We start from the raw sequence: 26,537 nt of genomic DNA, 5'->3' as shown, positions 1-26,537 counted from the left end.
ACTTTTGGAAGGGTAGGAATAATACTAAGATTTTTAAGGAATCCAGCCACCGTAATGTAACAGAATTGGAAGATGTAAAAGGGTTAATATTCCATTGGAGCAGTGGCTTGAACTGGACTATATAAGTCTAAATCGCTTACGATTTTGTCCACAACTGAGAAGTTATGATGATATAACATAGCTGTCTGAGTTAGTGTTTAGTCTATCTAGTCGACGATTTATAATTTAGCAGCATATAGTTCTTGTTTTAACTTCTAACATGAAGCCCACAAGTTCTTGTTTTGACCAACTCTTTGTTGTTTCTGCTACACTTATTAGATGTTGGATGTAGTTATTTGTGATCCACCTTACCGAGTTCGTGCTGGTGCCCGTAAATCTGGAGGAAGAAAACTAATGAAAGGTGTAATCGGTCCATACACGGTTCGATCCACGTGACAAAAGGGTAGATCACATACCGTCCACGGCCCCGTGCTGCTTAGCTAAACGTGCTCAAGATTTACTCGACCTAGCCGCTAAAGTGCTTGTAATGGGAGGAAGACTTGTCTATTTCTACCCGGTACTAAGAGACGATAACTGAACCCCATTTCCCCGAGCACCCGTGTTTCAACCTGGTTGCCATTAGTAAACAAATTCTAAGTTTTCGTTATTGTCCATATTTATTTGACAATGGTGAAGACAGGATTATACCAAATAAATTTCTCACTTTTTCTCTCTCTCTCTCTCTAAAAGTTAGTAGTTTTCTGTTTGATTGCTTTCAATTTTCTGAAAGAAGTTGATCGCTTCTAACGATCAAAAAACAGGATTAGCTAGAAATCAAAAGGGTAAATCTTTTTCCCAGTAAAAATCAAGAACTCTCTGTATTTCTCAGAACAATGGCTTCTTCTTCTTCTTCTTCAACCCTGTTTCCATGGACTCTGTTTTTCTTCTTCCCCTTTCTTTTCCTCATTCTGAATTCATCATTTCCATCAATGGCTTTAATTTCAATGAACAACAACAACATCACTCTTCTTGGTGATGCAGAATTTAAAGAACTAGGTCGAATTTCTCTTACCCAACAAGATTCTTCATCTTCCATTGGAGTTGGAAGAGCTATTTACAGTAACCCAATTAGATTTCTCAACCCCACAACTAATTCCACTGCTTCATTTACTTCTCGATTTTCCTTCTTTATATCTCCTTCTTCTTCTTCTTCTTCTTTTGGAGATGGGTTAACCTTTCTGATCACATCTAATCCAAGAACATTCAGTAATTCTGTTGGCTATATGGGTCTGCCAATTGAAAATATTCAAGAATCATTTATAGCTATAGAATTCGATACAAGTTTCGATCCATTTCTTGAAGATATAAGTGATAATCATATAGGTATTGATATAAATTCAGTTATTTCATTTGCTTCTGTTGATTCAACTTCAATGGGTTTTGATTTAAAGAATGGAAAACTATCAACTGTTTGGATTGAATACTTAGATTCCAAGAAGATGATCAAAGTTTGGATAAGTTATTCAAGATCAAGATCTATTAGACCAATTCTTGCTACCCATATTGATCTTTCTATGTATTTTAAAGAGTTCATGTATGTCGGATTTTCCGCTTCGAATGGAAAAGGATCAGAAGCTCTACATATTGTCGAAAAATGGCGGTTTAGAACATTTGGGATGATCCCTTCTGTAACTCCATTTGATACTAGGGAAGAAGGTGGCTGCTTTATGTGTAATGATTCTGAAAATGGGTATGTCGATTTTCGATCAAAAAGAAGAAACAGAACAGAATTAGTTCTAGGGTTTGGAGGGGCAGCATTTTTCTTCTTAGTTGCAGTGATTGTTGGGATCATAAGTTGGTATCGAATAAGAAAGAAAGGAAGCCATGATAGAACTGAAGCTGATCAGAATCTCTGCAGAACTGAACTTAACCAAGTACCTAAAAGACTATCACTGTCTGAGATAAAATCAGCAACAAGGGGGTTTCATCGAAGTAAAATAATCGGCGAAGGTGGGTCGGGAATCGTTTACGGAGGATGTCTTGCTTCTGGCAAGGAAGTCGCCATTAAACGATTCAGTCGGATAAACAACACCGACCCGTTCAATGATCCATTCACTAATGAATTAGCAGCCATGATTGGTTGCTTAAAACACAAGAACTTACTTCAGCTTCAAGGTTGGTGCAGTGAGGAAGATGAACTAGTTCTGGTTTATGAATATATGCCTAATGGAAATCTCAACAAGTTCTTACACAGAGCATCTGATTCGCCAACCGTGCTGAAATGGGAAGATAGGCTGAAAATTGTTCTTGGAGTTGCATCAGCATTAATATACCTACACGAAGAATGCGAAAAACAGATAATTCATAGAGATGTCAAGGCTTGTAACGTAATGCTCGATGATGAATTCAATGCAAAACTCGGTGATTTCGGTTTAGCAGAGCTCTACGAACGTAGCTCAAGTGCAAGGGAAGCCACAATTCCGGCAGGAACTATGGGTTGTGTTGCACCGGAATATGTACATTCAGGTGTACCAACTGAGAAGTCGGACGTTTATAGCTTTGGAGTGATGGTGTTGGAGGTTGCTACTGGAAGACGACCGGTGGAAGATGACGGAATTATCCTCGTCGATTGGGTATGGAATAAGTGGAGTAAAGGTAAACTGATAGAAGCTGCGGATTATAGATTGAGTAGGTTTGATAAGAGAGAGATGGAGAGAATGTTAATGGTGGGTTTATCTTGTGTACATCCAAACTGCATAGAGAGGCCAACTGTGAAGGAAGCAGCTAGGGTTCTGAAGGGAGAAGCTCCATTACCTGTATTACCTGCAAGAAAACCAGTTGTTAGACTCGTAAGTCATTTACCCGATGATACCGAAGAACTACTTCGCCCTAGAGAAGGTATTAGTAATGGAAATCAAAATATCTGTTATTCTGATCCACCATGGTTAACCCCTAAAAGCACTTTTTCTTGAATAGCCAGTTAATCAATATAAGTAATGGAAATCAAGATGTTTCGATTCTTCTTTATCTCTCTCTTTCTCTCCTACGAACAATGATCGTAGATGACTCTGTAACTTTAGTAGTAAACAAAGAAAAGATTAAGTGCAGAACAGTTCCATAACCAATTTTTTTTTTCATTCCTGTACTTGGCCATATTATTATCTGCTATCATCTCCGAGTCGAACCTAGATAATCTGATATGTACATAATGAGCAAAACTGTAGAAAACTCGAAGAAATATTTTTCCCACCCACACGGGTATACGCCTATAAAGCCTTGTTGAGGCAGATAAATATCAGAGCCGACGAACTGCAGCAAAACTTGAACATAAAACCTTTTATATACATCGGCCAAGTATGTGAAACTTGCTAAGCTATACCATCTCCTCTAATCTGATCCTGCATAATTTACCGAAATCAAGCGACAAAATCCTGCACATAGAAATGATATAGTTAGACGAAAAAACCACAGGAAGATCTATAATTATGTCAAGAATTCTAGACATGTACATACAGCATAATGTGTCACAATTTTAACCTTTTGATTGATCATTCCGAATGACGAGTTAATGGTGCAAGAAACCCGAAAGAAAATCAAAATATTGGATGCTTGTCAACCCGCCTTGTCAGTCGGTATCTAGATAAACTTTTAGTTCATGTCAAATTAACATATGGTTGGTTCATACAATAACCAACTTACATAGAGTTGAGGGTTCAAAACGCCAACGGAGCTGGTTATGCAGGCTAGATTCCCAACTCTGTCTGAGAATAGTGTTGTTATATTGGTCATGTTTTGACCCAAAAACCTCTTAATGAGATGTAGTCCTTAGGACTTGACCATCTACCTTAAATTTTGAGAAGGATTTGTGAGTGGTCGCTATTGTATCTAGGGAGATGAAAAAGACCCGCTTCTGAGAATTGTAAGAGCCAAGAAAAGGGTTTGATCTAACCGTTCTTGTGTTAAGTGGTGAATAGCTCGAGACTCGAGAGTTTGTCCATGTATAGACATTCTATTAAACCCTAGATCTATTAGTCCAGCCTGAGAAATAAAGTAGTTAATTTGATTGGAGATAGGAGTGGCACTTACCCCTCTCCACTTTTCAACATTGACTATATTATTCAAGTCCCCAATGCAACAGAAGGAGTTTGTGATCAAGGGCAAGGCCCGTAGATTTAGCCTGTCATTCTGAAAAGGATGATGATTTTGGATTCGGGGCAGTCAATAAATACAGACTAAGTCCCAGTTTACACCATCTAATTGATCGACTATAGTGATATGTATTAAATTGACAGACGAATAATTAACGATTGTGGTCATATCACTTGACCAAAAAAGGAGTAGTCTTCCACTTCGGCCTATGGAAGGTACCTGGAATACATTCTCTAGTCCTTCATTATTAAAATTAGGAAATATATTTAAATTAGATAAACGAGTTTGAGAAAGAAAAAACTATTTTGGGCTTAGTAAACCGAAGGAGTTGTTTGCGAGATTCTTTTGTCTACATGTTCCCTGGACCACGACAATTTCAAGATAGACAACTCATTCATCCAACGGCATTGGGGTCGCGCCACCCTTTCAGAACTCATATCAATCGATCTTGGTTTCGCATAACGCTTATTGCATCGCCTGGATCCATTGTCATAAGTCTGGACTTCCACCTGTGGAGACTGGGAAGATGCAACTATCCCCATAGTTTGTCCATCCGACAAAGCCACTTTTTATTTCTTCGCCTGTGAAAGTGTATTGAAAAGATTCCCGAAATTATCCTTAGTCGGCCGAATATGTGGGTTTTTTATATTATGCATTTGTATCAAAAACCTTGCCGAATCAAACTTGTATTCCCCTGACGCAAGAGGGACATCACATTCTACTAAAATCACCCGTCCGTCAACGGTGAACTTTCAATAGCTAGTCCTAACCTGTGGTCATGTTTGGAACTTTATTAAAAAAAAATTGTTATCATCAACCTCTGTAAGCTAAAACTTATTTGGTCCGTGAATCACTCGCAAAAGGTGCATCATTGCTTGACTTATTTCCACTCGCTTCATGCTAAGGAACTTAATAATCCTGGTCTTAACATCCTATGCTTGGATGGCAACTAGATCCTGCCCCTCAACCACGACCGTGGGATTGTCCTCACTCGTCAAGGCAGCAAAATGTTGTAGGAAATCGGAGTTCACTTTATAATTGTGAAGTAAAACAACTCCTCTAGTTTTTTAGGGCAAGAGAGGCACATAACCACACCTACAATGTTTCTTATACTTAGGGGATAGCAACTTCATCGAATAATTTACTATTGAAGCAAGTTCTAAAGGTACCTCTCCGTTTTCGCAAAAGGACCTTACCTCTAAAGGCAGGTCTTATATGTAAGGAACAAAGTAGTAATTTAAAAAAATGACGCCGCCAAGGCATGACCCAGCCCTAGGAACTACTACGTGACAGTAACTCCAATCCTCAAACGAAGAGTTAGAGCAATGCTCCCAGTATCAAAAGCACATAGCAGAATTCACAGAATCCGTGATTCAGAAAACCAGTAAAAGTTCAACTTTGTTAACGATCCGAAAAGAATAACCAGTATAGTTGCTGATACAATATCATGAGCCAATGACAAATAATAAAATACTATGTTACTGATCAGAAAAAGAAAAGGAGATATCAGTATCTTGGTAACAGTCTATTACGTGCACATGGCTGCTTATCCATTAGTGTATGAAAATTTTTAATAACTTCTTCGGCCATCATAAGCAGTATTTTCGAGAAACAAAAAAAAAATGAGATATAAGATACTAACCCAAGTGGCTATAATAATCTTAAGCTCTCTACGAGATAATAAAAGTTCAATTGAGTAGAATCACACACAATCAAAAATTCGAAACGCCGAGGCTAAGAAAATGATTGATTAGTCGGAAAACTCCTTGATGCTCAAGACTTACTCTCGGCGTCATAAAGATCAGATCTGAAATGCTTCTGTTAAGGAAAATAAGCATAAATGGGAGATAAGAGAAATAACAAACTCGAATTAAATGAAAATATTAGGTCCATAAGGATACAAATCCAAGAAAATGACTAAATTCAAGACAGTAGGGAGCAAACGAGTTTGTCCGACCTTACTACAGTCATATCCAAGATTGAAAAAATGAAAAATCCTTTGTTTACCTCACTATTTTTGAACCAAGATCAACTATCGATACAACTTCTTCAATTTCGAAGTTAAATCCCTCAAAACCAAAAATAGGGTGTAAGCAGTAGCAAAAGCTGTAGGATTTATATTATCGAATCCCACTTGCCTAGACTTATATCTAGTTCAGGATGTTATCTAATAAGTGTATATCATATTATATATTAGACTTGAATTAATGCTGAAACAAAGGTGCCGAAAGGAACAAATATGCTGGTTACAATGATAACATATAAAGGATAGCAACGCAAAAGGTTGAATATCAATGGAAATAAAACGAAATGGTTTATAAGATTATCATCTAACAATCCAAGACGACCTCCACGCAAATCTCACCCTAAAATCAGGACTCTTAAGGAGAATGAGCAGAGACGCTGTAGAAACAAGACAGATCAGAGAAACCTCGTAAGTCCACGAAAAACTATTATCCTCCTACTTTTTTAAACCGGGGAATCAATAAATTTAATCCTTATACAAGATTGGTTTGCAATTGGTGCTTTCGTAATTCTTCAAAAATCAACCTTCTACCATAATAAAAACCCGAAGTTCAATGATGTACTAGATTTCACGAAATAAATAGTTCATATATACATGTAGACGATTTATAAATTGTTCCGTTTCTTAAGAACATCTTTCCTTGAATAATCCATCATAGCATCTGAAACTACTTCCATTATAGTACTAGACTATGATGTCGAAACCTAATTATATGGTTAACAAGTAAAACCCATGAATCTAACTCGAGCCATTTATTCAGTCTTACTAAGCACCTATAGGTTCTAAGAAACCGATTCTCGGAATTGAAATTGACTATTTAGATTACTTCCCTAACATTATTTCCTATAGAAAGTGAGAATTATAAGAAACAACCTAGAAAGCGAAGTAATAGTTCAATAACAATAACAAATCAATTAACAATAATTTCAAACAATATCAAATTAGGGTGATAGTAAAACAAAATTGAAATAAAGGATACACCAAGTAAGCTCCATGAAGAAAACCCCCAGCCAAAACTCCTGTAAATAGTCGATCCCTTACTACTGGGTTCCTCCGAAACACAATTCGAACTGAAATGCATTAGATAAAAAACACCCAAAAATATTAATCTATAAAAGTAAATCCAAAATCAAAGAATACCCACAATCAAAATTGGTGAATAAATCATACCCAGAAAAGAAAATCGGCAGAAAAACAATCTAACTATTGAAAATCACAAAAAAGATAAGGAAAAGGGGGGCATACTGAGAGGAAGAATAGGAGCATATAAGAGAGGGATTAAGAACTTGATTTGAGATCCTCGTTTTGGTCTCCTGACAACAGCATCTCTGCAATCGAAACAAAGAAAATTTAGTTTAAATAAAAGATCAATACTATGGGATTTGTTTGAGGAATAGTAATTATAGACTTACCCATTGAAAGGATCAGAAGTTGAAGCCATTATTACAGACCTAAAATCAAAATGAGAGAAGGGTTTTCTTCAAAGAATTTCGTGATCGTTGATTTAGGGTTTGAGTAAAATTGGAAAGGTTATTTTGGTCATTTTGAATAGGAAATTATATATACACTCACACTTTTGATTTGCCATTCACATTACCTTCCCTTTTTCTATTTTTTTTGTTGAAGGAAACTAAGCAGACGAAACAAACAAGAAACTACAAGTCCAAACAGTTGGCCACATCTTCAATGGAGTGCCAGGAACGCCGGAGTTGATTGTGCCTTCCCCAATTTGCCAGTTTATCCGCCTGATTGTTGTTCAGTATAAGAGTGTAGGAAAACGTGATGCTCTCGAAATTGTTCTTAAGGCTGGCGATGTTGTCTATGTGTTTCTCGGTCTGCTATTGGATCGAAGTGTTTTTGTTGAGGAGGTGTTGGATCAAGTTTTGGTTGTCACTCTCAATGTGGAGGTACTGAATTTTGAGCTATGTCGCCCATTTTATTGCGCCAATAATGGCGCAGCATTCGCATTCTTCCTCTGGTTGTGTCGGTTAATGCTGTAATGAAATCTGTCTGATCATCATGCATAATGTATCCGATTCCTGCTGGTTTTGACAGAGAGGTGAAGGAGGCATCACCATTTATTTTGATAAACGGGACTACTAGTGGTTTCCACGGAATCTGACTCATTGTGAATTTGTATGTACTCTTTGTCTTCAAGCTAGTCGTGGTTCCCATAATACGAGTAATAATCTGCATAGGTGTTTGATCCTGTGAAGAGAAATATTTTTCACATCTCGCTTTTCATATGAACCATAAGATCTTTGCATATAGGCTAGTAGTATTATCGTCTAGATCGTTCCAAATGAGGATCCATTCCTGTAGACTGATTATGTTATCTGTCATAATGTTAAAGTGAAACCAGATAGGACGGGTATGACAACAGTGTAATAAAGAATGAGTTATCGTTTCAATATTGTCACAGTGTACACAATTGTAAGAATTACCAATATATTTACCTATTCTGTCCCGTACCGATAGACTGTTCGTACAACACTTCCATATAAATAGTTTAATTCTCAGTGTAGTAGTTAAGTTTCATATGAATTTCCATTCTTTCGTCTCATACACATAGTTGTAGTTTCTCAGATGAAAGTATATAGAGCTGATAGTAAAGTTACCTGATTTGGTAAGAGTCCATTGTACTGTGCCTTCCTTAATAACCTGTAGATTATTGCTAAGAATTGCATTGCATATATCTCTATTAAAGCTGTTAGATATAATATTCATATTCCACTCGTTGTTGCTAATGGGTTGTGCTACCGTAGTTAACCGACTATTACTAGTGTTGCTTATGGGTGGTGGGTGGTCCAGGATCCAGTAATCGTGCCAAATATTAATATCTATTTCTTTGTTCACGTCCCAAAAAATGAGGCTCGACACTTTATTGAAGTGTTTAACAATAGACTTCCAGAGTCAATTAGGTTTAGCTGATCTAGGCTTAGACTCCTTGGGAAAGTATTTGACTTTTAGAATTTTAGCCCAAAGAGTGCCCAGATTTTTGAGAATGCGCCAGAGAAGTTTACTGAAGAAGCTTGGTTATCAAGAGCGGGAAGCCTGAACCCTAAACATTTCCCTTAACATTGGTTTGCCTTTTTAATGTGTCACATTTCACTTTTTTTTTCTTTTCGAAAATTGATTACGATCTTCACTGCAATGATATAGATACATCAAATAAAATATGATTAGCACGATAATCATCGTCAAATTTTTAAACCCTTACGCGACCGGGCTTAAAGAGCCAAACTATGGATTTCAATAAAGTACGGATTTAACTTGACTTCAATTTGACCTCGTTTTGTTTCACTCACAGTCGCCATTGGGTCAAAAAGAGCCAAACTAATGTCCCAAAAACTTGGAATCTCATTAATCCAGGGGCTTGGCCAACCATTTAGGGCCCAACTGCCAAACTTTATTCGGAGGCCTCGAAATAATAAACACAAATTTGTAATAATTTACAAACTCAATGAACGGTTGTCTCCCATCATGGGCCTAACATTCAAATAAAACCTCCTTCATTTGTATAGATTTTTGTTTAAAATTAAAGTCCCAGCTTTGTTTTGTGACACCATCCAAAAAGTTTAAAAAGATAGATTTGATACAGAGAGAGAGAGAGTCAAAAAGCCAATGATTGACATTTGCGTGAAAGAGGATTTGCAGAGAGTGATGAGACGCGATTTGGGAGGCCTTAACGTATTATGCCTTTTTTTTTTTTTTTTTTGTTGAAGCAAACATAAATACACCAAACTAGACATTCAGCTCAAAACACATATTCTCCTTCGACTGCCACGTTCGACTGCCCCCTCGAGTTCTCGCCCACTTCGCTAGTGCATCCGCGAGAGTATTGGTTTGGCGCGGGCTGTATTGAAATTGAATGTTCTCGAAGTGGAGACGGCATGCTTTGATACTCTTCATGTGTTGAAGTGACTGCCAGTTTATAGATAGCTTTTCATTTTTGAGATGTTGAATGAGATTGTTGTTGTCACTCACTATGCAAAGGTGGTGGATATTGAGATCTTTCGCCCATTGAATTGCCTTCAGAATCGCCAAGCATTCGCATTCCTCCGCAGTCTGTCCTCGCACAGGCTCTGCTTTTGCCATCATGAATTCTCCGTTTGCGTCATGAATGATGCAACCTATACCCGCCAGATCTGATAGTTTGATGAAGGAGGCATCTACATTTATTTTGATGAAGCGATTGGATTGATGCTCCCAAGCCGCGGGTGGGTCCCCGCCAGTGGAGTGTTGCTCTTCCTGGAGGCTGGTTGAGTAACAAAGAATCTGCCTGATCACCTGCTGCGGCATGTGAGCCTGCCGACCAAAACATTTCTCACATCTCGCCTTCCAGATAAACCACATAATTTTAGCGAGGATCGCTTTAGTGGGGTCATCCCATTGTTGCCATGACTTAATCCATTCAATAGCCGAGGTCACGAAATCCGAGCGTATGTTGAAATAGAACCAAATAGATCGCGCAAAGGTGCAGTGGAGAAGCAAGTGTGACAAGGATTCCCGTTCCTCACAGAACGCACATTGATAGATGTTGCCGATATATTTTCCGATTTTGTCTTTCACTGGTAAACTGTTGGTGCAGCACTTCCAGAGGAAGAGTTTGATTCTCGGAGTCGTTTTGGAACCCATAAGGTATTTTATGCTTGTAAATACTACGATAAGTTATTTGATTATCAAAATCATAGTTAAATAAACAAATGAACATGGGTAAATTAACATAATATAGATGGATATTCAACAAAGAAGAAGCATTTTCAGCAAAAAAAACAAAAGAAGCGTAACATACATAGAGAGTTGGCTCTTATAAAGAAAAGAATGGGCGAAACTGTTATTTATTAGTACGCCCTTAATAAAATCATCAAAAAACTGTCAAAACTCCATCAACTGGAGTTGAACCTATGACCAGTGGAGTTAAATAGCTTACCAGTAAGCGACAATAATTAATTTTGTGTCACCTGTTTTTTATTAGTACGACAATTTGACTAAAACAAAAATACTCCCCAAAAGGTGGGTCCCTTGTGGTGGGGGTCAGTGCGGGTGTACGACCCGCACGGGCCACACCCAGGCCTGCATTAACCGCAATACAGAACTACTTCATGATTCTTTTGCTGTAGGAACATCGAAATTACACCATTATCTTTATTCAATATCATCTTTTAGTTGTTGAAGTTTTTCATTGGTATTTTGATGGTGAGATTATGAAAGAGGTCAAAATCACACCATTATCTTCTTTCAATATCATCCCTTATATAGTTGTTGAAGTTTTGCATTTGTGTTTTAATAGAGAGAATTATGAAAGTTGTTGAAGTTTTACACTAAATCAAAAGAAAAGAAAAACAGAAGACTAATAAGAATTACAGAAGTCACTTGGCACTTAGCCCCATTGATGCAGCGCGTAGTAGGCAAGAGACTAAAAGTATAGAGATCGCTCTTCTATGATTGATTAAATCAAACAAAATTGTATTCAATAAACTAAGCTCTCTTAAACAATGAATATAAAAGGTCTATTTATAGACTTCAACACCTAAAATAATACAAGTATAAAATTATTAAAACTCTACAATATCTAGAATATAGAAACTACTAAAAATTAGTAAAACAACTAAAATTTGGAAACTGCTAAAAACTAGAAAGTCTTCTTAAAACAACTAATATTTTGAAACGGCTAAAACTAAGAAAATATAAAATTCGGAAACTACTAAAATAGAAGTCTTCCTATAGCTCATCCAATCCTTGACTTGTCACGGTCTCACTTATCGTAAAATACTAATGCTATTGTGTCAGTTGCATCACCCATCCCTTTACTCATTCTGACTGTCCCTCAAGTATCCATACCTATAATATTTGTCCGTTCAATTGTCAATTCGTATAGATCGTAGCTCTTATAGTTCTTTTTCTATAAATAATCGCCAAGGTCTAACCACGAATAGACGCCCCGCTATGAATATAGGTTCATGTTCCATTGCTCTCTTTCGATCCTCTAATGATGAGAATCATATCACAAATGCCGATTCCCCGTAAATCGTTAACTTCATTTCACCTTTAGGTTTCCATTTCTGTAGTAATGAATTCTGAACCAATCCAAATTCCAGTCGGTCACCCACAGAGCTTCCTATAAGTACAGACTCGAGTTCCTTGATCTCGTCCGAGTAGTCATCTAAATTAATCTCAGCTACGAGTTCCCCATTGATTAAAGTGGGAGGTGTATACAAGAGAGGGGTGCGGTTAAGATTTGGTCCCTTCCTAAATAGTTCAGCCCAGTTGGACTGGGACGAAGGCCAAGTAGTTTGATTTATTCTACAATCTAAATTTAAAAGCCCAGATGGGCCCCTACCTGTCTCTTCACTAACCCTAGCCATTGCCAGAACCCTAAAACTCTCCGGTGGGTTTACCTCTGCCTGGACTTGCTTGGTTACTACTAGTTCAGACCTCACCGTTGGATTAGTGGTTTCTTTGCGTAATAGGCCTGTAAACATATTCTTCCTTACTGCATCGTTTTCCCCGGTGGCGGTGCTCTTGCCTCTTGGATAATCCGATCCCGGTGACTGGTCGGAGATGTTACTATCCCTCTTTTCTCCTACCTTCCTGCCGTGAGTGGTTGAATTGCTGGCCTGTACTCTATCCCCTTCAATAGATGCCCCCCCTGTCTTACCCATGTGACTAGTCCTTTCAGCTATTAATGGAGGGAAGTCCTCCTCAGATTTCATATTTTCACAATACATTTTGAAAAATCTTTCTGAATAGTTTTCTCACAAGAGTAGTAACCCCACTCACTCACCTGCCTAATTTCTTCTCCTTTATAAGGACAAAAATGGCTGATTAGAGCCCCTTTGAGTTGGAATCATTCTCTAGAAATGAACCTTCCACAGAGGCTTCAAAAGAAACCCTCGATCCAGGGTTTGCTCGAGACAAAGAAGGTTTCCTGTGACACCCTCAGTTGATAGTGATCCTGAATATGGTTGGATACCAAACCCCATTTGTGATTCAACTTTCAAAATGAAATTTTGCGCCAATCTATTTCTAACTACTAGCCTTTAAGTCATGACAGAACTCAAAGTATCAGACAAGTCAACTAGTTGACTTTTTATTTGGTCAAGACTGACCAATATTTATCTAAGCATTTCTAAGATAATGGATAGAGATTTATTACAATTAGCACGAGAAATCTTTTGTAAATTAGATGATTACGCAATGTTAATATAACTGTGTATTGTTTGTAGGACAAGAAAATTTCGTAATGTCGTTGTTCGCAAAAAAAATAAACGTATTTGGGTGTATCTTGTCATAGGTAGTGTTTATTCTTTGTGTTTGAATTTGGTTGACCGCGATTTACACTGCCCTACTAGTCATGTATAATAGCCATTTCAGACTATTTCAAAAAATGATCTCTCATATTTAGATTTATTCTTTTAGTCAACCTTGATGAATTCAACAAAAAAAATAGGACACCAATCCTCGAATACCCAATTTGATTATAGTCATTGTGGAGGATGTACATTAGAATATTAGATGACATTAACAATGTCAAGACTCAAGAGATGATAGGAAGTGGCAAATACCAGCTGATAAAGAACAACTAGATAAATGAAGTGGAAGATGATCCATGTTGTCAAGTGAAAATAAGGATCGGAATTAGGGCATCTTTAGCCCTGCTTGGAAGTTGAATCACAAGTTCCCTACACATGTGAAACCATGGTAGTTGGGTGGGTGTTAAGAACTAATTTGAATCCTATCTATTTTAAACAAACATAATTTCAAAGTTGATGTTTAATTATTTTCTTTTTGACCAAAATGTTTTTTTTTTATGTTGCTTAGATAATTTTTGTTAATTACTATGCCAAAAAGCTAAAGAAACTAATGAAATGAAAAGAGGGACCAAAGTTGACAACAATAACAATAACGATTCAGAGGTAGTCTATACTTTTTCGCGTAATTTTGGATTTATACGAAAATCTAATGATTTTAAATCGGCCAGTCTAGCGGTTGAAATAGTTCATTTCCATTACATTTCCGACTGATGGACAACAAAATAAAAGAAAATTTTTAAACGACAAAAAGATACAGTTGGTATAACGACAAATAATTTGTAGTATTAATAATAGAACATATAGATCGTGGCACTTAATTTTGAATGAGTTTAGTGTTAAAGGAGACAACAATCTAAACCTTGTTTTATGATTAATTGAACTTGTATGTTTGTTGATTAGAAAGAATAATTGATTCTTGTTTAGAGGTAGGTATAATTCCAAGATTGGAACCCACGAGATCCGGATCAAGTTGAGGAGTCCACATGACATGCCCCTAATGAAAAAGGGTAAGAACTGGAGTAGGTGGAGATTGGGGTAGGGTCCACCGTCCAACCCGTCCTTATGGCCCTTGACCCCACACCTACGACGGTGCCCTAGATACGTCCAACACTAGAAAGTGGAAACCATTTTAGGTCATAACTAATTCTCCCTCGTCACCCCATCATCGATCATGTGGGTTGGGTCTCTTCATAGTTATCCTCCTTTCTGGACTCTCTCTCTCTCTACTATGGCGGTGTTTCGTCCTCACATGTCCACGAGGTTAAAAACTCAATTACCATTTGACTAGGAGAATAAAATTGGTTAATAATTAATGAATAGAGTAAATTTAATTATTAATTAGTGTTGAGGAGATAAATTCGATATATTCTTTTTGAATGTGACATCTTTTCGTCAGTATCATAGTTATGTTTACCCAAATAGATATTCAGTCATTCGTACAAATAAATGAATTAGTTAGATTAAAAAATGAACGTTTAGAAACTAATGTGACTTGGTCAATCGGGACAACAGTACGAGGAACTAAAAAGACTACAAGAGTTAACTTTGTTAACACAAATTAAATGTATTTACTTTTGATTACCGGCCAAGTGAAGATTTTAAGTTTGACAAACGTAACATTTAAAGCTTGATTTTTTGATGAAAAATCACTTGAAGTGAGTTTCTATTTTAGATGCATGGAATACATATAAAAATGTTATTTAGAACTAATTTCTAGTGATAACAATATATTCTTAATGATTCATTTGACATTTAAGATAAATTTTCTAAATAAAAAATTTAAATGTTCACCCAAATGAATAGAAAGTCTTACATGATGAGAGGGCAAAATAGTCTTCTTTTTTAGCTATTGTATATCCACATGATTTGACAGTTTCCAAAATTCTTACTTGCAAAAATATAACATTTCATAAATAAGATCCAGTAAGAACTTAACTTGAGACAAAAAAATGAACAGATTGATTTAAAGATTCGTGCAAGTACTAATTAAGATCTCTAAGTAAAATTTATATTGACCAATATGTGCCTAAGTACAAGATTTACTACATATCTTATGAAGTATGCCAAATTATGTATATAAAGAAAGTTTGAAACATAATTTTAGCAAACGACAAAAAAAAACTACTAAGATATAATATATCCAACCATCAAAATAACACATGAATAATTAATTGTGTTACTTGATCTTTCGGAAAATAAGCTTTACCTGAGCAAGTTTAATTTTTGACAAGTTTCATTGCTGAAAATGTTCGTTCAATAGTAGTTGCAAAACAGTCCGAGTTAACACTAGATAAATCGATCAATTGTGAATCAAAATTGTAACATTTTGATTTTTATGTTTCGACAAAATGTCTACATAGTTCTGAAACAGTAGACAAACTATGGAACTCATAATGTCTTAAGAACATCAAGCTCATAATGTTGCAACTGACATCTCATAACATTCATCTCTTGAACATTGAAATTTTGTGAATAAACTTTTCTGATAGAGTGAAAACATTGTCAATGTTTTGTTATATTCATCTTTGATCTAAGTTAAACTAAGAATAAGAAGTTTCATCGTACTTTTCATATACTTTATGCAACTCCGCTAACTGAAGATCTATTGTAGTGTTAAATAAATCCATATGATTCCACCTCAAAGATTCCACCTCCTATGGGGATCGAACCTGGGACTTCTAGAGACTTTTGAAGTATATGTCAACACTTTAACCACTTGGGCAACCAAGTGTTGACCATTGATTTTGTAGTTGTAACTAGATTAATAACATTCAAAATCTTCGATTAAAGTATCCCATTCATCTTATCTTTTTTCATTCTCTCTCGTCCTTCCTGTATTTTTCCTCCATGTTATATTCTCCTTTATTTTTTCTCTTTCCTCCTTTCTCTATTTGTTGCGACAAAAGAAAGAGTCCTTTCCCAGGATCCTGATTTAATTTGAGAGACCTTTTCTAAACTTGTGCATATTCATTTGAAATAAATTTGTCGAACCAAACTGAAGTTCCTAGAAAGAGGACACTCCCCTTTGCTGGAAAACAGGGAAAGACAGAAGGAGGAGGAAAATTATGGGAAAGATAGATGGTGAGGGAGGGGAATAGCTAAGGAGAAGAAGATGAAGAGAAAAATGAGAGAAATAGTGATGGTGGTGGATGGTGGTGGTAATATAGGAATCGATAGCAGTCGGAGATGACAATCGAAGATGGGTGTTCGGAAATGAGAAAAAAATTATTGTCCGAATTCTTTTGAAAAAACTTTTAACTTCTATTTAAAATTTTATATTCAAAATATTTTTTTTGGTTCTCCAAAGCAGATCACATTACAAATTGTGGGACAAAAGCAAGGAATGAAATTTCGGTTTCGATGGAAATTTCGGTCGGTCCAAAAGTGGACACGTTTCGGGGAAACGTTTCGGTCTGCGTGGAAATTTTACAAATTTGCGGAATGATAAAACAGTTCTCAAACAATTAAGTTCCGTATTAATCTGCAATAAAACAATTAGTTTAGGGGATAAATTGAGTTATTTAACTCTATTAGTACTAAAACAGTTAAGTTAGGTGTTTATCTGCAATTAAACAGTTAGTTTAGGGGGTACATTGAATTATTTATCAGATGTAAACCTAAAACAATTAGTTTAGGGGTTCAATCTGCTATAATAGTAATAGTTAGGGGGCTAACCAGAAATAAAACATAACATTCTTGTTTTGTAGTAAAAATTGTTTTCCCCTTAAATACAACCCTTAATCCCTATTTCTATGACTTCTCAGCCGAAACCGACTGTTCCCTCTTCCTCTTTCTCTCTCAAATCGGAATCTGAAGTTAAAGATCACCTAAAGAAGAGAAGAATCTCTTGAAGAACAAAAGATTTGAGTAGTCAAGAAAGATGGAACAAATTAATAGAAAGGTAGAAGATAAAAGACTAAGGTATTATATGAGTTATGATTTTAGAATCTTTCGAAACCCTAAGCCTAAATCTCTGTTTCGAAATTTCGTGTCAGATTTCGGTGGAAATTTCGTTTCGGTGATGTGAATTTAGGACATGTTTCGGTCATTTCGACCGAAATATGTCGACATTTTATTCCTTGGACAAAAGGAAAGTTAACTGCCTAAAGGGTGCGGCTAAAAGCACCTGAAAATGGTTGTTAGCACCCGGTGATGAGATTGACTAAGGTCAAACTCTTTTAACCCCAAATATCTATTGGCATCCGACACAAATCGACTCGTCCGAAATCCAAAGCAAGGTTTCAAACTGGTCCAGTCCGAACCCTTTGCTTTGGGTTCAGACTGACGAGTAAAAAATTTTGCTCAAGGTTTCGGAATGGTCCGGTTCGAGACCAGTCTGAGGGTAGGGTTCTTGAAAGTAATTTTAATGGTGGCATTTTTATCAAGATTCTTTCTCTCTCCAACTCATCATTCATCAACGTTGATTTGAAATCAAAATTTGAGTCCGAAATCAGTCAGTACTGGGCGAGAATAACAATTCCACCTGGTGCCTTTAGCGTCTCCTACCTAAAATGCATGTGAACCTAGTAATCATAATTCTCTTGTCACCTTCTCAACCATGTGCTTTGTTGGCAGCCTTTCAATCGTTTCTTGGTTTTCACTTTCCTCTCAGATGAATTAGTTCTTCTATATTTCATTCAATAGTTTTTCTCTGTTTCACCCAAGTCCCACAAGATTTTGGACATACTTCATCAATACAGATAAAGGGTAAGAACGTCATTTAGGGAAAACCCATGTGAGATTAAAATGAAGATAACCTTGGTTCTAAATCATGTCTCCCTAGAAAATTCCAAGCAAAGCCCTCATTATTTAATAAACTAATGAGGGTCTTTGAGTGATTTCATTGTCAATAAAAGCCAACCTTTGGCATCCCTTTCATTACCGTCACCATCATATCTTTTCTCATTTTCTCTCTCTCTAACTTTGTACAAACACGACAACCATGATTGCGGTGGTCACTGTTTTTACGGTGCTTTTATGCGCCAACACCCACATTGTCTTCGCCTTCACCGACGGTAAGCCTCTTTTGCTACTATACCCACTATACATGTATCTTTTAGGTTGAGTTTCTCTTTCTTATTATCTGCAAATGGATCTTCACCCTTGACCTATTTTAGTATATGTTACTATCACATTCATTCCTACATATATATATTTTCCCTAGGAGGGAAGAGTTGGGGTTTCATGATTTTTTGTCCAAGTAGACAGAGATATGTATAGATAAAAAGATCTTTTGAGAAATGGTGAAGAAATGGTGTTCAAATACATATGGGCATTTAGAGCATCTCCAATGAATCACTCAATTTTCAAATTTATGAGTGTCACATAAGTTTTTCAAAAAAAAAAAAAGTTAATGTAAAATTGAATTTGAATGTCTTAGATGATGCGGGTATTTAAATAGACATATCTCAAGACGATATTTTGTTCTAGAGCGCCCTCTTTAGATAGTCTAATTGTCAAAATCACCTATTTCCAAAAGTTATCAACCCCAAAACAACTTTAGGGATTTTTATTGGATACACAAAAATTAGAGGACTTCTAGTTCTCCACATAGAAATAAGAATTTCAATTGGGACTTGATACATGCGTCTAATGAATATTTTTTTACGAATTAGCCTAGTTCCGTTCATCCTTTAAAATATTAAGAGGTCACACATTCGGTTTCTGATGTTTGTCTCTTGAATTATCACACGCAATCTATAGGTGCGCGTATAGCGAACAATTAAAGGGTTGTGGTCTTTAGGGTACATTTTAATGACTTTTAAAGTCTTTATATATTTTATTAATGTCTGTAATAGTAGGATGTACCAATGTCTGCTCTTATGCAAGATTCGATCTTAAAATTTAAGTGTCACCTAGGCTAGGAATTTAAAGTTATTTTTCTAAGAAAACCTCTCATCTTAAGATGATGTGGAAGCATTTAATTTTAAGATGTCTCGATTACAAACTCTATATTTTAGATTAGTATCTTAAGTATCCTACTCATCAAATTTAATCTTCGGACTAATAGAGAGACTTTCCCCCTCAAACGCTTTTTCCTATTAAATGTATGTGTAATATGTGTTATTCTTAGAGTTTTTTTTAATTAGAGACGCTCAATTTAGCCATATAAGAACGAGTATCTCAATTGAGACTTGACGAATAAATCAGTTAAAGTTTTGTTTAATTTATGATGTTATAATATTTTAAGATGCCCTTACTTTATCCTCATTTATCTTCCCAATATGATGTACTGATATAATGTATCCTCAAAATTGGTCTTCCAATGGAAATAAGTAAACCCTAAATCATACCATATCAAACCTTGTCCAGAATTAACAATCCCATTTTTGCCTATACATTGATTAATTAGAAGAGTATCCTGGTAGAGAATGTTTTTACAAGAAGAAAAATGACATAATTTGTTAAAATTGCAGGATTTCTACCCAATGGAGGATTTGAAGATGGACCACAATTTTCAGAAATGAAAGGAACTGTAGTAACCAAAAACAACGCAATACCAAATTGGGAAACATCAGGCTATGTCGAATATATAAAATCAGGGACGAAACAAGATGACATGTTGCTACTTGTTCCAGAAGGAAACTTCGCAGTTAGACTAGGCAATAAGGCGTCGATCAAACAGAAAGTGAAGGTGACTAAAGGGATGCATTATTCATTAACGTTTAGTGTTTCTCGAACGTGTGCACAAGAAGAACGCCTTAATATTTCAATTGGGTCCGATTTCGGGGTCCTTCCTATGGGAACAATGTATAGTAGCAACGGCTGGGATTCATACTCATGGGCATCTCTAGCACAATCTTCAGAAGTTGAGATAAAAATCCATAACCCTAGGGTTGAAAAGGACGCAACTTGTGGACCTCTTGTTGATTCTGTTGCCATGAGATCTTTGCACCCACCTAAGCCAACAAATGGTGAGTTTACAAAATATCCACTCTATGAATATGGTTGAGCCATTGCTCCTTGAGGTTGAGGTACTATATATATCATGATAAGTTCGTATTATCACATATATCCAACTCAATATCAATTGACAATACTAAGAATGACCTAAATATTATATATTTGATCATTTAAATACCTTTTTTTTTTTTACGTATGACATTGTTCTCGCAAATGAGACTCTTATACAAAACGCTCAATCATTGAAAAAGTATATCACTTTTTCCCAGTCGAATTTTCTCTATTTGAAATTTGGTCTTTCTCCATGTTAAAGTGTAGAAGACAGTAAAGTAAAGTATCTTAGATGCTGATTTGAGATTACTCTTTTATTTCTCATTATTTCTTAACTTTATCTTACTTTTATTTATTTAATAAATGTCGGTTCCAACTATATATTTATTTATTTAATATCGTGGATGCAGGTAATGTATTGAAAAATGGAAATTTTGAGGAAGGCCCATACATAATTCCTAAGACAAATTGGGGAGTCGTAATTCCTCCAAATATCGATGATGAGAACTCTCCATTGTCCGGTTGGATGATTGAATCCCTTAAAGGAGTTAGATACGTAGATTCAAAACATTTTTCAGTTCCAGAAGGACGAAGAGCAGTTGAACTCATTGCAGGAAAAGAAAGTGTCCTTACTCAAATAGTTCGAACTGTCCCTAACAAAGTATACTTTTTAACATTTGTTGTTGGAGATGGGGGTAATGCTTGTGTTGGTTCACTGCAAATTGAAGCTTTTGCTGGTGGTGAGACTATACAAGTCCCATATGAATCGAAAGGAAAAGGTGGTTTCAAACGTGCAACTCTCCGATTCACCGCTCCTTCAACTAGAACAAGAATTATGTTTTTCAGTACATTTTACACCATGAGAAGTGACGATCTTTCTTCGCTTTGTGGACCAATTATTGATGATGTGAAGCTAATCAGTGCTCGTAGTGTAAGGTCTTAAAAATCTAAATTAGTGCATGATCGTTCACATTAAATTCGTTAACAAATTCCTTTTGTTCCTTTCCTCCAAAAAAACAACAAAAGGTGTATTTTGTTGTGTTTGAGCTTATAAATTTGTTGTGTTTAAAGAGATTACCTTAAAATTCGAGTGTAGATTGATCGAAGGATGTCATAATAATATTCAGAAATCTAAGTTCATTCATTTGTTACACATTTTAATTGGTTTAAAATATGATATATTACAATGTTACAGATGTAGAAGCACACAAAGACGATCTATTAATCATGCAGAAGACAATTTTATGATTGCATGACACTAACAAACATCTTATCGCTTCACAATAAAAATATACTAGTGATGCTCTAATCATCTAGTCAAAATTATTTGACCAGGGGCCTCAAGCGAAAAAGACCAGAATCTTATCTATAGTGGTGTGTATCTATTTATGTTTTACCTCCACATGCATGCCACATTTTGCTTCAAAAAGAAAAACAAGATTTATAGTAAAGAACTAACTTTTTGTTCTTATTTTAAGTATGTGCACATGGGGTGCTCACTACAATGTGTCAATATCCAACTCAAACACTCAATTTCCGCCTTGATTATTCTCATACATGACCCAAATCATCTATGTTATCATCATTGTTTTCTTTCAATCTCAAATATACAAGGTTAAGTACTTACGTGTTCTCAATCAAATTCAGAGAATCTGAGTATCTATCGACCTTTTTGAAAATAGAAATAATGAGGTCACTCCAAAGTCGTCCCACCTTTTTAGTCAGGCCCGCCTTTACTCTTGGCACTCTTTGTGGGCTTCGGACTGGTCTGAGTTCGCATTGTTCAAATCCTGCACGAATCAAGCCTAATAGAAGAGCCCTCAGACTTGGTGACTTACCTAGCTAGTCCGTGAGATCGTTTAGAGAGGAGGCGCGCCAGAGTACAAAGGCAGAGCGCTTATAGACGCTCCCAAAACAATATGCTAAATTGTGCGAAATAGGTGCCCTAATTGTTTAATTTGAATTTATTTAACGAAAAAATTATGTTATAAAACAATAAGGGTACGTTGAATCTGACCACAATATCCTTAAATGACTAGATTGTCGTGATTTTATTTTCGATAACTAAAGTAAAATACCCTTAAATGACTAGATTGTCGTGGTTTTGTTTTCGATCACTAAAGTAACAATAGTACTGTAACTAATACTAAATCGTTCAAAAAAAAAAAAAAAAACTAATACTAATTCATTCTATCTTTACCATTTTTTGTTTGGGGAGTTTTAAAGTCGTCTCCTATAAGTAGTTTTAAAAGACAATTCCTCTCACAAATTTTCTGTCAAAATTACTCTAAGGGAGGCGCGTCTTTAACACTTACACCCTTAGAGTTAGAGACAACACTTTGTCTTTTTTCTTATAAATCCCACCGAACTCTTAACCGTTACATCGTAAAACAGACAAATTGGAGTGATAACAGTTGCCGTATGACAAAATATTTTCTAGGCTCCGTCTAAACCATGTGAATTCTGGCAGATCATAGTGTTGTTCACCCAAATATTTGCATGTTTTTGTGCCAAAAAGAAGGTAAGGATAATAATATTATAATTTGATAATGAAATTGAATCCAAATTTAGTTCCTGAATATCCTATCCTTTGGATAACTTTCAAACTTGGAATTACTAGTATTATTATACATTGTGATATTTAAAAGAGTTAATTCCTATATGGCCCCCTACTTTGTGACCAGCTTCCTTTATAGCCCTCTTTTTTTCGTAAATTCAAATATGACCCCCTATTTTCATGGAAATGTCCTAACTACCCTTCCTTTAAATCTTTTTTCAAAATAAAATAAAAAAAAACAAACATAATTCCACCTCACTTCCCTCTCCACCACTTATCTCTCTCCACCTCACCTCTCTTCCCAAATCATCTTTCTCTCTCTCCAACTCACATTTTTCTCTCTCCACCTCACCTCTCTCTCTCTCCACCTCACTCTATCTTCTCCGATGAAGGTCGCCGGCCGGAAAATTTTCCGGCCGACGACCTTCAACCTAACAGAACAGACCAGATCCGGTCTGTTCTTCAACAGACCCGTACTCCGGCGAAGGAAACCCCCTTCGCTGGAGTTTTTAGAGAGAGAGAGATGAGAGTAAAAAAAAAATTGTTTTTTTTTTTTAGGTTGAAGGTCGCCGGCCGGAAAATTTTCCGGCCGGCGACCTTCATCGGAGAAGATATAGTGAGGTGGAGAGAGAGAGAGGTGAGTTGGAGAGAGAGAAAGATGATTTGGGAAGAGAGGTGAGGTGGAGAGAGATAAGTGGTGGAGAGGGAAGTGAGGTGGAATTATGTTTGTTTCTTTGATTTTATTTTGAAAAAAGATTTAAAGGAAGGGTAGTTAGGACATTTCCATGAAAATAGGGGGCCATATTTGAATTTATGAAAAAAAAGGAGCCATAAAGGAAGCTGGTCACAAAGTAGGGGGTCATATAGGAATTAACTCTATTTAAAATGACTATATTCTAAACTTGTTAATGGTGACAAATGAAATGGCATTTTGTAATAAATTTAAAATCTCAAGGTATTTTTGAGGATTAGCATGTTTATAAACTGGTTCTCAATAACTCCTTTATTTCAAGGATAATCATCTCCTCTCTCTCTCTCTCCAACAGGGACTCATAATTCTTTTTACTTTCTCTCTCTAAATTAAGTTCCTCCTTTCTATCTCTCTCAATGATCTTAATAGAAAAAGCAACAACTATGCTTTCAGCTATTTTACTAGCTGGGCTATTATGCGCCAGCTTCAACATCACCTTTGCCTTCACAGACGGTAAGATCCTCTTCAACTCCTTACTTCTCTAATGGATTTTCCACCCTTCATTTATTTGATTGTTTTCAGTCTCTTTTGAGTTGTAGTTCTCGATAATATTGATTCTGCTTCTAGTCTAAGTTCACATGTAAAGAAATTCGTGAAAAACAAAATTCTGTACCTGTGGATTAAAGGTAGACAATATCGATAACTACTACTAAACTGTAGTGTGCAGCGTCACAATACTTTTCTTCCGCACAATTTTCAGAAAATTTTGTTAAAGGTAGTAGTAATTTGTCAGAAAAAAAAACTACTAATTTATACCTTATATAGGATCATTATAATTTTTGTCTAGGTTACGCTAATTTACATTGTATAACCTAGTTTGTCTTGTGGTCAAACGTATGCAAAAATAAATGCTATTTTTCAAGTAAATTACGATTAGAAGGTTTAAAATACTCATTGTAAAATATATTTTCTTTAGTTTATAAGGTAGAGTAATACAGTAAAGTTAGAGTCAAAGTTAATTTTTAAAATTTATTGAAATCAAACATTTTTAACTTTTTTCAACAAATTTCTTTTGTTTTAAATTTATGATCTTGTGGATTGTGGTTGGTGGTTGAATTAAATTGTGGAAATTATGAAAGAATATCAGATGGCTAGGTTGAGAGTTTACAGACACTATTTTTAACTCATTATTATTGTGGACGTACCACAAGTTGAATTTACAACTTTAACCATCTCTCGTTAATATTTACGATTTTAGCTCACGAGCTTATCCTCTATTGTTATCCCTCCATTATTTTGTTCCCATCTATTGTCGGCTTTAAATCCACCGTATATTGCCGACTTGTACTTAAAACCATTGGACATGACTATAAATATGGAATATAGGTATTTTTGAAACTACACCATGTGAAATGTTTATTTGTAATTATTGGCCATTACGATATTTACGAAATTTGACTAACCAAGTTTTACTTTATTTAATAATTTCCTAAAAAAAAATGCAGGTTTGTTGCCTAATGGAAATTTCGAGTACGGACCAAAGGCATCTCAAATGAACGGAACGGTGGTGATAGGTCACAACGCAATACCAAATTGGGAGTTATCAGGCTTTATTGAGTACATAAAATCAGGACAGAAACAAGGAGATATGTTACTAGTCGTACCTGAAGGAGCCTTTGCAGTAAGGCTAGGAAATGAAGCATCGATAAAACAAAAGATAAAAGTAACAAAGGGAATGTACTACTCGTTAACATTTAGCGCGGCTCGAACATGTGCGCAGGAAGAGAGGCTTAACGTGTCTGTCGCACCAGACTTCGGCGTACTCCCCATGCAAACTTTGTATAGTAGCAACGGTTGGGACTCTCACGCATGGGCCTTCCAAGCAGAATATCCAGAGGTTGAAATTATCATCCATAATCCAGGAGTTGAAGAGGATCCTGCTTGTGGGCCTCTCATTGATTCCATTGCTATGAAGGCTTTATACCCGCCAAGGCCCACAAATCGTAAGTATTTACAGGGCCTCATTATAAAGCCCATTTGGTTTTATTGGCACTTGTTTATGATTGTCCTATAACATTTGTGTTTGTGTTTGTGTTTGTGTTTGTGTTTGTGTTTCATGTAGTGAACTTGTTGAAAAATGGTGGATTTGAGGAAGGTCCATACATCATTCCAAACACATCTTGGGGTGTTTTGATTCCTCCAAACATCGAAGATGATCATTCTCCATTGCCTGGTTGGATGATTGAATCTCTTAAAGCCGTAAAATACATTGATAAAGAACATTTTTCCGTACCACAAGGAAGGAGAGCAGTTGAACTCGTTGCAGGAAAAGAAAGTGCAATTGCTCAAATCGTTCGAACGATCCCAGGAAAGGTTTACCGTCTTTCGTTCGCGGTAGGAGATGCTAGGAATACTTGTCAAGGTTCAATGGTAGTCGAGGCCTTTGCTGATCTAAATACCGTTAAAGTCCCTTATCAATCGAATGGCAAAGGCGGTTCCAAACGTGCAGTTCTACAATTTGTTGCTACTAAAACTCGAACACGAATTATGTTCTATAGTACGTTTTACACAATGAGAAGCGATGATATGGCATCACTATGTGGACCAGTTATCGACGACGTCAAGTTAATGAGCCTTCGTAGGCCTTGAGTGTATGTGCTTCATGTTAAAGTTTGGGCTTTAGTGTATACCTTTAAATATTTAGTTGTCTTTTCAAGCAGAGACTTTACTAGTTTGAGATTAGCTCTAAGCTTTGTTTTAATGATATTTATAAATTACAAATACTAAGGTTATTTGTTATTTACTTATTTTTAGTTTATGGAGGGCAAAAGACTTCCATAATACTTCCCTAGAGGTAGGTCCTCT

General features: G+C 36.0%; 5 protein-coding genes across 5 annotated transcripts; 3 read left to right on the top strand and 2 right to left on the bottom strand.

Moving 5' to 3' along the window:
• Positions 1–509: 509 nt before the first annotated feature.
• On the top strand, positions 510–3,086 carry LOC147539742 (L-type lectin-domain containing receptor kinase S.6-like). Its single transcript, XM_086642528.1, has one exon. The coding sequence runs from the start codon at positions 873–875 to the stop codon at positions 2,949–2,951; it is 2,079 nt and encodes a 692-aa protein (XP_086498654.1). The 5' UTR covers positions 510–872; the 3' UTR covers positions 2,952–3,086.
• Positions 3,087–5,584: 2,498 nt separating this feature from the next.
• On the bottom strand, positions 5,585–7,768 carry LOC147539741 (SH3/FCH domain protein). The gene is made up of 4 exons (XM_086642529.1): positions 7,567–7,768; positions 7,400–7,482; positions 7,134–7,224; positions 5,585–5,935 (listed from the first exon to the last, which is right to left on the bottom strand). Exons 1-4 carry the CDS (start codon positions 7,593–7,595, stop codon positions 5,902–5,904), a joined length of 237 nt encoding a protein of 78 aa, XP_086498655.1. The 5' UTR covers positions 7,596–7,768; the 3' UTR covers positions 5,585–5,901.
• Positions 7,769–9,898: 2,130 nt separating this feature from the next.
• On the bottom strand, positions 9,899–10,792 carry LOC147539740 (uncharacterized). Its single transcript, XM_086643170.1, has one exon. It carries the CDS (start codon positions 10,790–10,792, stop codon positions 9,899–9,901), a length of 894 nt encoding a protein of 297 aa, XP_086499296.1.
• Positions 10,793–18,113: 7,321 nt separating this feature from the next.
• LOC147539739 (BIIDXI-like protein At5g11420) lies at positions 18,114–21,577 on the top strand. The gene is made up of 3 exons (XM_086643846.1): positions 18,114–18,485; positions 19,887–20,384; positions 20,835–21,577. The coding sequence occupies exons 1-3, from the start codon at positions 18,413–18,415 to the stop codon at positions 21,365–21,367; spliced, it is 1,104 nt and encodes a 367-aa protein (XP_086499972.1). The 5' UTR covers positions 18,114–18,412; the 3' UTR covers positions 21,368–21,577.
• A 2,271-nt stretch (positions 21,578–23,848) lies between these two features.
• Positions 23,849–26,471, top strand: LOC147539738 (BIIDXI-like protein At5g11420). The gene is made up of 3 exons (XM_086643575.1): positions 23,849–24,185; positions 25,178–25,675; positions 25,795–26,471. Exons 1-3 carry the CDS (start codon positions 24,089–24,091, stop codon positions 26,319–26,321), a joined length of 1,122 nt encoding a protein of 373 aa, XP_086499701.1. The 5' UTR covers positions 23,849–24,088; the 3' UTR covers positions 26,322–26,471.
• Positions 26,472–26,537: the final 66 nt, after the last annotated feature.

The sequence above is a fragment of the Eschscholzia californica genome, unplaced genomic scaffold (assembly GCF_041429995.1).
Source record: "Eschscholzia californica isolate CP2 unplaced genomic scaffold, dmEscCali1.0.p SCAF_5, whole genome shotgun sequence".
Classification (NCBI taxonomy): Eukaryota; Viridiplantae; Streptophyta; class Magnoliopsida; order Ranunculales; family Papaveraceae; genus Eschscholzia; species Eschscholzia californica.
This window is presented reverse-complemented; position numbering and strand designations above follow the sequence as displayed.